Here is a 16,830-nt window from a genome sequence, read left to right on the forward strand (position 1 = left end):
TGTCAAAAGCACCGCTGGCCTCCAAGTGAGTTACCTGCTTTGTGTTCCTTTCCAATGATTTGTCCTTTTGAATCAGAATAAACTTTTTTCAGCAAGTGCAACAGGAGCCGCACCCGGAATTATTTATGGACACGGCAATTGGCGTAGTGCAGATAGTACAAATAACAACAACATAGGCAGATAACAGCCACATTGTGCAAAACAAATGATATAATAACATATGGTAAAGGGCAACAGGTGACAGTCAAACCTACGGGCGTACATTCGTTCGTACGCTGGGGCACCAGAGGAGCTGGAGGAGACTAGGGGATATCATTGGTGAGAGGGCTTCAGTTAAAGTGAACCTCCGGACTAAAAATCGACTCAGCAGCACTGAAAAGGCCTGGTGTTTCTTTAACAGTTTCACGGCATCAGAACTTTGTTTCTCTTATCCTAGCCTCATTTTTAGCTGCACAGAAGAAAACTGCCCGGGCTTTTTTCCCCTGATGCTGTGCAAAGCATGATGGGATTTCTGATGTTGTTGCTCTCCTTCTGCTGTTTTGGTGCATTTTTTTTTTTTTACATTTTGAATTTGACATTTGAAGCTTAGCGTGTGCAGCTGGGAGGGGTTATCAGGGCACAGGACAGTTGGAACTGTGTCTCCTGCTCCTTGTCACCTCCTTTCAACCAAAAAGATGGCTCCCCCCATGACAAAGATGGCAGCCCCCATGAATCACAAACATTTGCCTGTTCTTTTAAAACAGGGTGGGTAAAAAGATATATATTACCTATCTATTCTAGTTAACATAACTAATGTAACTTAATGACAGTATGTTTGTTTAGGCTGAAGTTCCCCTTTAAGAAGGAGGACTGCTTGGGGGAAGAAGGTGTTCCTATGCCTGGAGGTTTTGGTACAGATGGTCCTTCCCACAAGCCGAAGAAGCAACTGCCTGGGTGGGAGGGGTCATGTGTAATCCAGTCAGCCCTGGATCTTATTCTAGCTGTATGGAGGAGGTCCGGGGGGAATCAGGAGACTCGATGATCTTCTCAGCAGCACTGATTACTCTCTGGAGTTTGTGCCAGTCCGTTGTGTTTTCCCCGAGTACCAGACAATGATGGAGGAGCAAAGAAGAAAACCCAGAAGCTTAACATTAGTGGAATCGGGCCTAGATGCCTACAAGGAGCTAGGAAAACATTTATTCATAGAGTCAGGCTTTACAATGTTCTCATTTGTCATTATCTGCTGCTTTTCCTTTAATGAAATGTCACTCCTCTGTTCATCATGGCCTTTAGCCTCAAGCCAAGTCAAGTCTTCAGGAACCCTCACAGATCTCCATGAAAATTAATGGAAATTATGAGGGGAACCATGTCTACTTGTGATGCCTTCAGGCTAGTACACCATACAATATCCAGGGCTGGAGTATAGCTTGGATTTCCAGTGCAAAGATCTCACACCCGGGTCCAATGCAATTACCTTTTTTTTCAGAGATTTCTCACAAGAGATGTTTTTACGTAAGAACAATAAAATATTTTTTTCACCTTTCAGAAATGTAACATTTTGTTGAGGGCACCAGTTTATAGTTTGCACTGGAGCAACTGCTCTGTTCCGGGGCAAATCTTAAAGAGACACTGAAGCGAAAAAAAAAATGATGATATTATGATTTGTATGTGTAGTACAGCTAAGAAATAAAACATTAGGATTAGATACATCAGTCTAATTGTTTCCAGTACAGGAAGAGGTAAGAAACTCCAGTTGTTATCTCTATGCAAAAAAGCCATTAAGCTCTACAACTTTCAAAAGTCGTGGAGAGGGCTGTTTTCTGACTTTTATTATCTCAGCTGTTTACTTTTTCTCTGCTAGAGGAGAGGTCATTAGTTCACAGACTGCTCTGAAAGACTCATTTTGAATGCAGAGTGTTGTGTAATCTGCACATATTAGAGAATGATGCAATTTTAGAAAAAACACGATATACCTGAAAATAAAAATATGAGAATATTTTCTTTGCTACTAATCTTCTTGTAATTATTCATAGTACACAACCAATTCATTATATCATATTTTTTTTCCTGCTTCAGTGTCTCTTTAAGGGGAGCATGTCCGGATTTGTGAGCAGGCCACATAACGCTTGGGCGGTGTGTCAGCTCCCACTGCCCTCCGCAAACCCACCTGGCCACAAAACATGCAGATCAGGGCTAGTTTTCAGTGTAAATACTCCGTGCAGACTGTTGACTGCCCCCCCTCGCGCATGCTTGCTCGCCCGCCTCGCCACCTACAGTCCCGGACCTCCTTTTCCATAAAGTTCCCCGGCATAGCGCTGGTGCTACCTGCAGATCATCAGTGGCTCAGAGTGCAGAGAGAGCGAGCGGTGTCCAGTAACGTTGCTGTATGCACAGGAAGTGTCACTCACTTCCTGAGTGAGTAAGTAACGTCTCCCGGGTCAGCTTCAGAGAGGGACTGATGGCAAGGTAAGTATGTATTGTTCATTTGCAGGTACATCATGTGTTTATTATAAATAACACTACTCGGTTCAGGTTCCCTTTTTTTGTTTTGTAGCTGCTGTCTTCTTATTTCCATGAAATCAATCTAAATGTAGGTTTCTTTAAAGCATGCAAGTCCTTCCACATGAAATCTAATCACGCTTTGGATTTTTCAGGAATCCTAATAAAGGCAGCATAAAAACCACAAATCACCTACAATCCCTTCTCCTCCTATCTGATGCATTTTATATCTGCTGTAAAAGTAAGGCATGCATTTTTGGAAAGACAGTAAAGAGGCAGCCATTACAGTAAATGTCAGATAGCACAAGAAAAGCAATCAGAACAGATTAACGGTTCTTTTTCTTACAGTGATAGCAGTGATGCCAGTGAATGGGGAACTGTGTAAAATGTAATATGACTTGACAACATTATTTCTTACTCTAAAAACTCTAAACAACTGCTGGCAGGAAGGGCTGTAATTATAGCAGTCAGTAGTTATAATAATTATGCTATGAAAGCTATATTATGAAGCTATTTATTGTGGTGCTTTCTTCTGGATCCTTGTACTCTATTGAACCATAATTTACTTTTTTATATTACCTATTAAACTATTTTATTATAAAAAAAATATTAGCATGTATGACTGTTTTTTTGTTTCATTAATTATGATTGTTGTGTGCTGTTGTAACGGAGTGCCGAGTTGAAACAAACCTGAACTGAAAACTATAAGTCTAAATAAACATACACACGTCATACTTACCTCTCATGTAGTCTACATCAATCTCTTTCTCCTCTTCTGCGTCCCATTTATCCACAATAATCACTGGAATTCTCCGGCGATGACCCCATAACAGCTTCCAGCTTAGCTTTCCATTAACCATTCATATCTCCCGCTTGAATCATAGGAAGACATGAATATTACCTTGCACATCAGTTGTCCTTTCATTTATAACTGACAGCAACTGATGGAAAAGAGACCAAAGGCTTCCAGTTCCAACTAGATGTAGTTGGAACTGGACGGAATCGTTGTTAGAAGAAAATGGTGAGATTCTGAGAGAAACTGACGGTGAGGTAACCTCAAAGGCTTCCAATTCAGACTAAATCTAGTTGGAACTGGAAGGAATCGTTGTTAGAAAAAAATGTTGAGCTTTTGAGAGAAACTGAGGGGGAGGTAAGTATGTAACATCCAATGCAGGTACATCATGTGTTTATTTGAAATAATTTTACGCGGTTCAGGTTCACAAAGCTGGTGGATGTTATAGATCTTGTGCTCCTCCACCTTCTGATTGAGGATGCCCCACAGATGCTCAGTAGGGTTTAGGTCTGGAGACATACTTGGCCAGTTCAGCACCTTTACCCTCAGTATCTTTAGCAAGCCAGTGGTTGTCATTGGATGTGTTTCGGGTCGTTATAACATTGTCATACTGTCCTGGGGTCCAGTTTATGAAGGAATCCGCTTCAGTATGTCACAGGACATGTTGGCATTTATAGTTCTCTTAATGAACTGTAGCTCCCCAGTGCCAGCAGCAGTCATACAGTCCCCAAATCATGACACTCCCACCACCATGCTTCACTGTAGGCAAGACCCACTTGTCTTTGTACTCCTCACCTGGCTTTTAATATGGGATTTTGTAGGGAAAAAAAAAAGATGGAAATTCTCACAGATGCCGGGACAAGAGAAGTATAAAAATCTAGGATAAACTTTCCGCAGCTCAAATAGCCCCTTCTTCCCCCTCCTCCTTTACATTGGGCTTTAACCTTTCATTGAACACCTACAAAGTCCCGCCCTTTGGAAACCAAGACACCCTCTACTGTTTGCAATAAGGAAGACCTAAATTGTTAGGTATGATTGTAAAAGTTTTTTTGTTTTTTTTATATTTCAAATCTTTAAAGGTGGTTTAAGGTGGTTACAACTACCTATGATTCTTCTCTGGAGAATTCTTGTCACTGTCCCAGTAGTCCATTAATAAGAAATATAGGGGAAGAAAAGTTGTAAAAGCCTGGCATGGGTTTCGTCTTTCATCTGTTACAAAAAAAGGTTTTATTGCTTTCTCTGTTCCTGTTAAAGTGATTTACCCTCCATTACAGTCTGCATAGGAAGGGTGAAAATATCTCTCTTGTTGGGACTGAGCAAATAAAATATCTGCCTGGAGCTGCAGGGTTGTTGCAGCATGATCTCTGGTGTTCTTGTCCTTATGGGGGTTTCCCCCCCTCCGCTTAATTGATAATTCTTTAATATATAACGAGATCACCGTGCATGAGGGCGGACATGTGCATAGTTTTCGCCCTATAATGCTTTATGTATGTCTTATTAAAGCGGAATATAACCCTGCATTTCAACTTTGCTCTAAAACATTATTTACATCATATTATATGCAACCAGCATTTTTTTTTTACTAGACCAGCATTGGAAGGGTTACACATAGAGCTTTAAAGTTCCTGGAGAGAACTGTTTCCCGCAGCCAAAGTTTAGATAGATACATTTAAGCAAAACAAAATGTGACAACTGTGGAATGTGACTCACTCTCTCTGACTGTGCAGGAGTTGGAGGACAGCCAAAGAGTGTGTAACATTCCTCACTTGTTACATTTTGTTTACTTAAATGTATCTATCTAAGCTTCGGCATGTCTCTCCACGAACTTTAAAGCTCTGTGTGTAACCCTTCCAATGCTGGTCTAGTAAAAAAAAATGCTGGTTGCATATAATATGCTGTAAATAATGTTTTAGAGCAAAGTTGAAATGCACGATTATATTCCGCTTTAAGTTACGGGATGTCTCTTTCAGTCTCTCTGTATTATAGTGGTTAATTGTATGTTCATACCATGTCATCTGTGTTTATAGGTTGACACTGGTAGTCAACCATAGCACAATCCTTTAGATATCAAGACATGGTTTGAAGTGTTTGAAGTATAGTATGTTACTCTTGTTTTGTTTGTTATTCTATTCCGTTTGAAAAATCTTCTTGAAAATGAAGAATCTTTTAAAAAAAAAAATTCTGCATTCTCTGGTTGGTTCACTTCTTCCGAGCTCTGTGATTGGTCTACAATTACGGAGTTAGGGTAATACAGTATTTCCTTGAAAATCCAATCGGAATTGCAGAAATTTCAATTTTGGGGAATCTGAATAAGCTTCCCTACCGAACATGACCGGCACTGTTGCCAATCATAGCTGGCATGGTGGAGTGATAGAAGCATTGTCATTTTTGCTTATGGGCTACTGATACTCGTATGTATTATACCTCTTATTTATTTACTGGTTGAGTTAGCTGCATATGGCAATGAATGTGTAAATTGGCATTTATTTACAGTTGAGTCATTAAAGAGCTCCTTTACAGGTACATCCCCTCATTTAAGTATTATCTAGAGTTGTGTTTAACCTCCCTGGCAGTAACCCCATGCTACGCAGAGCTATTGCAGAGCAATGGAGCGCAGCGGGTGTTTTTACTCACCTCCCGGGGGATCCAGACGCAGCCATTCTACTTCTTCTCCATGGAGGCTCTGAATCACTCTGGTGAGATCGCCGTCAGTGATTTCACTACAGAGTTACAGCGCCACCCAGAGGATGGAGGGAAAATTGCAGAGCTAGAGCGGAGGGAGGTGAGTGAGTGCTGGGGCTGCTGCAGGCATTCTGGCAGCATGATTTTTTCCTAGTTTTAGGATCTGAAACGTTCAGAAAAGACCTTACAATCCAGAAATAATCATACTGCCAGGGAAGTTAACCACCTTAGCGGTATGGACGAGCTCAGCTCGTCCATTACCGCCAGAGGGTGCCGCTCAGGCCCTGCTGGGCCGATTTTGATGAAATAAAAAGCAGCACACGCAGCCGGCACTTTGCCAGCCGCATGTGCTGCCTGATCGCCGCCGCTCTGCGGCGATCCGCCGCGAGGCAGCGGCGAAAGAGGGTCCCCCCAGCCGCCCGAGCCCTGCGCAGCCGGAACAAATAGTTCCGGCCAGCGCTAAGGGCTGGATCGGAGTCGGCTGACGTCCATGACGTCACTCCGCTCGTCGCCATGGCGACGAGGAAAGCCAAACAAGGAAGGCTGCTCATTGCAGCCTTCCTTGTTAGTTCTGCTTGCCGGAGGCGATCGGAAGAACGCCTCCGGAGCGCCCTCTAGTGGGCTTTCATGCAGCCAACTTTTAGTTGGCTGCATGAAATATTTTTTTTTTAATTAAAAAAAAACCCTCCCGCAGCCGCCCTGGCGATCTCAATAGAACGCCAGGGTGGTTAAGGTGATGTGAGTATTATATGCACATATTACCAACCACCTGAGAGAGGAGAATACAATGTGAACATACACCCAGAATACAAATAAATTACAGTATGCGCACAAAAGCCATGGTGAACCTATCTATCTAACTAACTAAATGTATACACAGGATATATATATATATATATATATATATATATATATATATACACAGTGGGGTGCGAAAGTTTGTTAATTGTCATGATTTTCCTGTATAAATTGTTGGTTGTTATGATAAAAAATGTCAGTTAAATATATCATATAGGAGACCCACACAGTGATATTTGAGAAGTGAGATGAAGTTTATTGTATTTACAGAGAGTGTGCAATAGATGTTTAAACAAAATTAGGCAGGTGCATACATTTGCATATACAGGTGAATCCAATTATAAGAAAACGTATTTAAGGGGGTCAATTGTAAGTTTCCCTCCTCTTTTATTTTTTTCTGAAGAGTAGCAACATGGGGGTCTCAAAACAACTCTCAAATGACCTGAAGACAAGGATTGTTTATCATCATGGCTTAGGGGAAGGATACAGAAAGTTGTCTCAGAGCTGTCTGTTTCCACAGTTAGGAACACATTGATATATATGTGTATATATATATATATATATATATATATATATATATATATATATATATATATATATATATATATATATATATATATATGGATGTATATATGTAGTATATGGATGTATATATGTAGTATGTGTATGTATGTACATATATATATATATATATATATATATATATATATATATATATATATATACACACACACAATCAGGTACGGTACAGGAGGAAGCAAGGGCAGATCAGAATCAGGAATCTGAACCAGGGTTGTCCAGAGACTCAGAGCTAGCTGCATACAAAGTTATGGAAACTGGATGAAGGTAAGACCAATCCAAATAGGCAATGCCTACCACTGAACAAGATGCAGCTTATAGTGTATGATTGAAAGTGCTCTTGGAGCCATCCACAGGCAAGACATGGAACTGCAAGTTTTTCATAGAGTCAGTAAAAGTCCACTTGCTGGTGTGGACGGTGGAAGTTCAGGAATTGGGAAAGGGCCGCACCAGCAGGCAGAAAGTGGCACAATGGGATTCATAAAACTATAGTTTGATTGCATTTCAAGCAATGTCTGTGATATTCACTAATGATCATAATCTGCTAATTTCGATTACGCAAAATTTTATGTGATTTTTTTCGCAATTACAGCCCTACGTAATGACGATTCAGAAATTCTATTGATTTCATGTAATCCATTCGTAATTTCACTAAATGTTTGCGTAAGTTTGTGCCAACTTTAAAGGTCAATAGCAAAGTCCCCATACAGGCTATTATCACCAAAATTGTTACCTATGTTAAGGGGAATAGTGGGACTAAGTCAAAAAAATGTCTTCAAAAAGACCTTGTAGTTTTTAAGAAAATCAAATTTAAAAATGCAAAGGAAAAACGTTATTTAAACTCAGAAAAATGATCGTTTAAAAAAAACAAAAAAAACATTTCCTTTGCATTTTCATAATTTATTATCTTAAAAACAGCAAGATATTTTTGAAAAATGTATTTTTTGTCTTATTCCCATTCTTCTTCTTAACATACTTAAGCTACGTACACACATACGACAACGATCGTTCGTTGTGAACGACGAACGATCTTTTAATTGACGAAAGAATGACCTAGCTTTTAAAGGCGTGTAACGATCTGATCGTTTGTTAAGGAACGATCCAGAACAACATCACATACTGTTCCTGGAAGTTACATCATAGCAAGTTCCGCCCGCACGTATGAACGGTTCAAAACATACGTTACAGTGTAAAACTAACGTTACGCATATGACATAACTAAATTTCTATTTCATACTGTCGGTATGTAGTAGAGCATCTAGATAATATAGTGTTGACAAAACATACAAAAATACACTTTGTCCTGTTAAAATAAAAATGATGGTATATCCATGTAGTATACAACGTGTCACTGGGCACAATCATAGAACGAACGTTACATAGCGAGGGGAAAATTTAATGTGCTGTGACTATAAAACGAAGTGCACATGTCTTGCCTGCTACGAACGACCGTTTCTTAACGATGTACTACTTTTGCTAATGATCATGGTTTAAAAAAATCCGCCAGGACAGATCTTTCGTTTTTAACGATCTAGCTCGTCCATCGTTTGACTTAAGGATCGTTGGCTGTTTTTTTTTTTAAAACAATCGTCGTTTGAAATGATTGGGGAACGATCGTTTCAAACGACTATAGTCGCATGTGTGTATGCACCTTTAGTGATTTTGGTGATAGTGACATGTATGGAGCTTTGCTATTAACTGCTAAAATCGTCACGAAATTACCCAAAAATTATGCAGAATTGCAAAATTACAATTCCTGATTAGGTTTACATATGAAATGAATCAATACTTTTTTTTTTTAATTTCGCATTACGATATTGCATCATAATTACGAATTACGATACGGTATTCACTATCATGCAAAGTAACAGGGTAACCCGACGTTTTGAAAAATCAGTTAAAGCGGACCCAAACCAAACATTTTTTTAATTAGAAATATTTAGTTGCACCACTCTGACACATACAAAAATAAATAAACACTCCTTCAAACCTATGATGATTTCAGTGCATGCTTTTCACCCTTCTCTTTTCATAACTAGGGTTATACAGGTGGCAGCCATTAGCAATTCCTCCTTTGCTGGACACCATCTACTCCACCAGTTTGCCGGAAAAATTCCGGCAATTTGAAAGGAAGGGAGGGGTTCCTCCAATAAATGTAAAATATTTAATATTTGTCATCAAGCAGCTGAAAAAGGCTGCTATTTATTATTATAATTTAGGAAATAGATTTTATTTCTGAAACCTTGTATTTTTTATTTGGGTCCACTTTAAGTACAGGAGCATTTAATTTTGAGTATTTATAATATGTTTGTTTGCATTTGTGGAGCTGTGCACATGAATGGTTCTCACTTTACTGCACTAAATCCTTCCCATCAAAGTCAGGTCAAGCCTCCGACCTTCCTGTACATTGGGTATTTTTGTGGGACTTGTGGTGGGCCCAAGGCTCCTCCGGCTCAAAGCCGGCCAAGGCGAATGAAAGAAAACACCGCCAAAGGTCACCGGCATTGTTGAACTGAAATTTCGACATTTATAGTCTCTTTAACGAGATTAATGACTCGAAGCAAAATGTGCCGCATTGTGTAACAACTGATTGAAAATAGAAAGGGAGAAAAAAATGGTCATTGAAAATATTAAATTATAAGCATGCTTTGAAAGATAACCAAAGCTAGAGTAATTACAGCTTGAATAATGACCTTGCTATAGCCAGGATAATTACGCTTTCCTGCTTTGACCTAATTATATAACGTGACAAAAAAATGCATTGTTGGAAGTAGAATGTATGCCGATATCCTTATTGTCTTCCTTAACGTGGCTCTTCTTCACGTGGTTCGAGTGTCTAAGCATGATGGTGATCCTCCTGAACTGTGTGACTCTGGGAATGTTTCAGCCCTGTGAAGATGTTGACTGTTCTTCTGATCGGTGCCAAATTCTTCAAGTAAGTGACACACATCGATGATGAATGGGCAGTCCATATCTAAATGTCTGAACATATCAGCAGGGGGATAAATCAAAGAATAGGAGGCACCCAGTAGTATATGCATGGAACACAATCAGGTAAAGGTAAATATGAAGATTAGGTCCTAGCTCCAAAAACGCGAACACACTGAATCCAGCGCTGGAGACATGGGTGCAGCTGGCGCCACCATAGGCCGTAATGGAAATTTCGGCTATAGCAGCGTACAGGGAGTAACTTCAGCGCTGTCAGACGGAGCTGACGTTACTTTTAAAACACAATTATTTGGCTTCCAGCGGTTGCTGGAAGCCAAATTATTTCATTCCCCACCATCCATGGTGGCCTGGAGGGGGAATAATATTTAGCACGGCCGGGAACTTGTGCGGCAGCAGGATCAGCCATATACACGCTGGATCCCGCGACCAAGTCTCCCGTGCCAATATCTCTCATACGCCAAAAAAGGAGGACTCATTATGATATTTATGGGTAACTTTATTAAAGCACTGGACAACATGTTTCGCCGCCCACATCGGCTTCCTCGGGTCAATAACAGTGCATTGTTCAGAGATGATGCAACATGGCTTTCTTCAGTATTCCTGTCAGTTTGTGTTTCCTGTGTGATGAAAGAAATTCCCACCACCATTAGAATGTGCACATCCAACACTTATCTATTCAGCAGTCAATCACTGTGCTTTAATAAAGTTACCCTTGAATACAGTGGCGTAACTAGAAATCACTGGGCCCCCCTGCAAAACTTTGGATGGGCCCCCTCCACCCTGAATAGGGATTGTCTACAAAACTTTGTATGATTTGTTATCAGTGGCTGAGCAGACGCAGTCATTAGAACAACTGTGCAGAGAATAGAAAGCTTTTTCTCTCTGTGTCCAGACTCCTCCAGCATTACTTCAGTACAGAGCACTTGGGGAGGGTTAGAGAAGGCCCTGCTGAACACTGAATAAGGACTCTACAAATCTTTGTCTGCAAAACTTTCTATGATTGGCTGAGCAGCGGCTGAGCCGATGCCGTCATTATTACAATTGTGTAGAGAGCAGAACGTTTTTTTTTCTCCATACCCTTAGTTGTCAGTCTCTCCCCACTGGCCCCCCTGTGGCTTCTGGGTCTCCCTGTGCTGCATCCCTTGCAGGGTCTATTAGTACGCCCCTGCTTGAATATCATAGTGAGTCCTCCTTTTTTGAAGGTAGGACCAAATCTTCATATATACATATGCCTGATTGTATTCCATGCATATACTACTGGGCGCTGCCTAGTCCTTGATTTGCACAACCTATGCCTTTGGCAAGGGACACAGACTAGTGGACTATCCCTCCACCTGCCTTTTTTCAGGAGCTGCAACCTACACCTATACAAAGGAAAGGCGTTTCTCCTCGCACTTTTTAAGTGGTTGACTTTGAGCAACCCTTCTTTGTGAGTATATTTGCACTACTATCATTGTTCTTCAACTCATAACGACATACAACACCAGACTGGGCTCCCCGTATCTATGTGTTTCTTACCCTTCTCTTCAAGTATCAGCAGGGGGATAGTTTGCTGAGACAATGCAGGAGTGAACATGCCTTTCCCTAAAGTTACTTTGGGAATTGTCCTGTCACGGATTTAAAACCACGCACCAGGGGCGTAGCAATAGGGGTTGCAGAGGTTGCAACCGCATTGGGGCCCTTGGGCCAGAGGGGTCCCTAAGGGCCCTCCCCCAACTACAGTATTAGCTCTCTATTGGTCCTGTGCTCATAATAATCACTTCTATAGATACTTTGATTAGCGGTAATCATTGACAAACTGTTCCCCATCCCCTTCTTGCACCTCTGACACTGTAGGTGCCATTGGCAGGTTTTGGTGCGCCGTATCAATTGTTATCTATAACATGCTTGGGGGGCCCCAATGTAAAACTTTAGCTACGCCACTGCCATGCACACATGCTAGATGACAGAATGTTCCCCACATTCGTTTCAGCTAAGAAGCTACCATATGTACAGGTGTCACACAAAGATCTGGCATACTAGTTTTTTAGTAAGAGTTTTGCTCGAGCAAAGCCAGATTCCATGGTCCCATTCCTTATCTCGCCCACTGGAAGCAGCTTCATCATCCGTCACCACCTTGTACCTGCTCTCTTCTCCATAGAAACAGAAACGTCCCGCAGCTGTTTCATCTATACACCCCTTGTGCAGCTCGGTGCAGGGACCATACTGAAACTACATATTATGGCCCCCCTTCAAAAACTTTCATGGTGCCCACTTCTTATGTTACTGCCCCACCCCCTGCAACAATTGAACATCTGATCCCGTACGGGGGGGGGGGGGGGGGGGGGCACGCAGACTTCTTCATTCCTTCCCCAAACCTGGCCCCCATCCCATTCTTCCCTGGCTGTTAAGGAATTGTTCAGAGGCACCAAAGTGAAATAACATTTTAAAAAATTGTTTAAAAAAGAAGAGGCAATGGTGGACTCAAAAATGTATAACAAAGAAACTTTTTTGCCCAAAAATAGAACGTTCATAAAAATTGCAACACATTTCTCGAGATAAAGAGAGGCAACAGCCAGGGGATCACGGGACAGGGGTCCCGGTGAAGGAGGGATGGAGAAAGTCCAGGCAGTGGAGGCTGCAGAGGCGATTGTTATGCCCATACCACAGTGTCACCCAAAGGATTGAGCTCAATCCTGAAAGGTGACACTTATATAGCATGTGTTTTTAGCTTAAAGGGACACTGTAGGGGGTCGGGGAAAATGAGTTGAACTTACCCGGGGCTTCTAATGATCCCCCGCAGACATCCTGAGCCTGCGCAGCCACTCCCCGCTGCTCCGGCCCCGCCTCCGGTTCACTTCTGGAATTTCAGACTTTAAAGTCTGAAAACCACTGCGCCTGCGCTGCCGTGTCCTCGATCCCGCTGATGTCACCAGGAGCATACTGCGCGGGCCTAGTATGGTCTGTGTCTGCGCAGTACGCTCCTGGTGACATCAGCGGGAGTGAGGACATGGCAACGCAGGCGCAGTGGTTTTCAGACTTTAAAGTCTGAAATTCCAGAAGTGAACCGGAGGCGGGGCTGGAGCATCGGTGAGTGCCTGCGTGGGTGCAAGATGTCTGCGGGGGACCGTTAGAAGCCCCGGGTAAGTTCAACTAAATTTCCCCCGACCCCCTACAGTGTCCCTTTAACGCTAGGTGTGGGCTCTTAATGGAAGCTTCTGATTGGCTGCCTCCGTACCAGATAAGCCACTGATTTAATGGCTTTGTCTACTTCTAAATGCCTAAGAAGATATGGCTATGCATCGGAAGGCAGTGGACCCAGGTTTCCGGGAGGGATTTTAAAAAAAATGAAGACAGTAATGGTAGAGTCTCATGAAAACAGTAAAATAGTTACCACTATGCTTTTGCCGTGCTCCTAACGTGGTCTTGTTGATTGCAGGTATTCGATGACTTCATCTTTATCTTCTTCGCAATGGAGATGGTGGTGAAGATGGTGGCCTTGGGGATTTTTGGGAAGAAGTGTTACCTTGGAGATACGTGGAACAGATTGGATTTTTTTATAGTAATGGCTGGGTAAGTTCAACCCTGAAGACTTAGTCGTGAGATTAGCAGATGAGATGCACGCTGAATGCATTAAGCCTTAAATGGTTGAAGGAAGAGATGGAGATATTTTAGTGTCAGAACGTAGAACGCAAAGTGAATCATGCTTTTAGCATTAAGAATAGAAATTCTAGCATGTTTGGTCTTGTAATGGCTTCGTCCCAAGCTGAGAGTGGTGGGAATGGTGTTTAAAAGCGTAAATGTATTCCAGGCGTATTGAAAGTGACCTCTGCATGTTCTCCCACACACAATGAAGTAAACACTTGGGATCAGCGAAACCGTACATGGCAGTTTCGCAAGTTGTCCGTCAAACTTCCCATTGGTCTGGACAAGCTTGTGAATCAGCAGTAAAACACGAGTAACCGAGGTGCCAACAAGGATAAAATAATTAAAATCCACTTAAAAGGAGGGAAGTAGGTGGACTCACCTCCCTCAGGAACACAATGACCGGACAATAAGCCGTTATATAAATAACAGTAATATTTAGTGAAAGCTCTCCAGGTATGCAACACGTTTCACGGGTCAATATCCCGCTTCATCAGGCAATCAATTGTGGAGAAACACAGCAATGGTCAGTCTCTGGGCCAAGCGCCTGTGTACACGCCTCTATACGCCTCTGTATACAGAGGCGCTTGGCCCAGAGACTGACCATTGCTGTGTTTCTCCATTCTCCACAATTGATTGCCTGATGAAGCGGGATATTGACCCATGAAACACGTTGCATACCTGGAGAGCTTTCAATAAATATTACTGTTATTTAAAGAGACACTGATGCGAAAAAAAATATGATAGAGTGAATTGGTTGTGTACTATGAATAATTACTAGAAGATTAGCAGCAAAGAAAATATTCTCATATTTTTATTTTCAAGTATATAGTGTTTTTTTCTAACATTGCATCATTCTATAATATGTGCAGATTACACAACACTCAGCATTCAAAATGATTCTTTCAGAGCAGTCTGTGAACTAATGACCTCTCCTCTGGCAGAGAAAAAGTAAATCGTTCAATAACAGTTGAGATAATAAAAGTCAGAAGACAGCCCTCTCCACGACTTTGAAAGTCGTAGAGCTTAATGGCTTTTTTGCATAGAGATAACAACTGGAGTTTCTTAACTCTTCCTGTACTGGAGACAATTAGACTGATGTATCTGATCTTAATGTTTTATTTCTTAGCTGTGCTACACATACAAATCATAATATCATAATTTTTTGTTCGCTTCAGTGTCTCTTTAAGCGGATGTTAATTATTTTATCCTTGCTGGCGCCTCTGTTACTCCTGTTTTACTGCTAATCTAGTCCACCCTTGGTGGAGGGGTGTATCCCCGTTTTCTTCTATCTACAGAGAGCGACTTTTTATTACCTGAGTGGGGTCAGGTCATAATTCTCTCCACCTGCTTGTCCAGCGGTTGCTTTTGTGGTAACCGACACTTGTGAGTACATTACCGTCTATTCATTCTGTATCTCCTATTTGTTCTGACATACTACACCATATTGGGCTCTCGGTTTCATTTCTGTTTTTTCAAAGCCACAAGCTTGTGAATCAGTTCTACAAAACTGGCAGGTTCGATAAGAAAAATTATCATGAATAAAAGAAAGGATGGTTCTTTTAACCACTCTGGCGGTATGATTCCTTCCTGATTTTAGGGTCTATAAGTGGTACTTTTTTGTTTGCTTTTAGATCCTAAAAGCAAGAAAAAATTCATACCCCTAGAGAGCCTGCAGCAGCCATGCACTTACCTCCATGGGATCCAGAGCTGCAGTTCTCCCTCTGTCCTCTGGGTGGTGTTGTTACCCTATAGTGAGATCGTCAGCTGTGGTCATGATGACAGACGGCTATCTCACCAGAAGGATTCAAAGCCTCTGAGGACAGGAAGGAGAATGGCTGCTGGTGTCTGGATCCCCCAGGAGGTGAGTTGGAACGCCCGCTGTGTGCTGCACTCTGCATAGACCTTGCGGTGGTCACCACGAGTCAGGCTCGGGGTTACCGCTCTGAGCTGTGGATTTCCAGCCCTGAGCCTGACTCGGGGTTACAACTAAGGAGGTTAATGATCATTTCACTATAATTGTTTTTATGGAAAATCCTTGTGATACATGTTACTGTTGGGGCTGTACTGTGATGCCAAGTGAAAGCATAGAAATTTGTCTGACTCATCATAAGTTATTTTCTCTGATGATGTCTTTTCTCGCTGGAAGTATACTTTAATAATTCTGGATTGAATGCAAAATTAAAGCAAATGGGATACAGCAAGGATCAATCAAAAACAGCAGGAAGTGCATTAGATTAGAAGAATTCCAAACTCCATACAATTTGCACTGCATTTGCATGCAAGCCAGAACTGTTAACGTCTCAATGTCCATTTCTAGACTTCAGACTCCCAGGTGCGGAAAAGTGGCAGCCTCCAGTAAATTAAAGTGTGCCAAGTGCAATGAGCAAAATAAGTTTATCCCAAAGCTACTCGTAATATTTGTTGTCTTATAGTGGTTCTGTAAACTAGTTCCTCTGGTTTATTGCAGGTCTCATTGCTACAGTTATTACCACCTTGTTATATATAGCCAATTAAGGTTTTTACTGTGAGCTTACACATTGCCAATATCAGGCTCTATATAAGACCGTTACAGCCACTGGTTTTACCTTGCTTAAAGAGGAACTCCAGTGAAAATAATGTAATAAAAAAGTGCTTCATTTTTACAATAATTATGTATAAATGATTTAGTCAGTGTTTGCTCATTGTAAAATGTTTCCTCTCCCCGATTTACATTCTGACATTTATTACATGGTGACATTTTTACTGTGGGCAGGTTATGTAGCTGCTGCTAGCTGTTTTGGCGGTTAGAGACAGCTGTAAACAGCCATTTCCTGTCTGTGAACATTGTTACATTGTGGCAGTTTGCCCAGAGTACAGCGGTCCCAGAGCTTCTTGTGGGAGGGGTTTCAGCACAAAATCAGTCATACAGCGCCCCCTGATGGTCT

The 16,830-nt window shown here is 41.6% G+C and overlaps 1 protein-coding gene across 1 annotated transcript in view; it reads left to right on the forward strand.

Annotated features, from left to right (window-relative positions):
* The first annotated feature begins 10,158 nt into the window (after positions 1-10,158).
* Positions 10,159-16,830, forward strand: part of CACNA1I (calcium voltage-gated channel subunit alpha1 I) — a 614,989-nt gene continuing 608,317 nt past the window's right edge. The window contains exons 1-2 of the mRNA XM_068252020.1: positions 10,159-10,265; positions 13,698-13,831. Of these exons, the coding sequence (XP_068108121.1) occupies positions 10,173-10,265; positions 13,698-13,831 (227 nt within the window). The 5' untranslated portion in view covers positions 10,159-10,172. The remainder of the gene's footprint in view (positions 10,266-13,697; positions 13,832-16,830) is intronic.

This window comes from Hyperolius riggenbachi, chromosome 9 (genome assembly GCF_040937935.1).
Source record: "Hyperolius riggenbachi isolate aHypRig1 chromosome 9, aHypRig1.pri, whole genome shotgun sequence".
NCBI classification, from domain to species: domain Eukaryota; kingdom Metazoa; phylum Chordata; class Amphibia; order Anura; family Hyperoliidae; genus Hyperolius; species Hyperolius riggenbachi.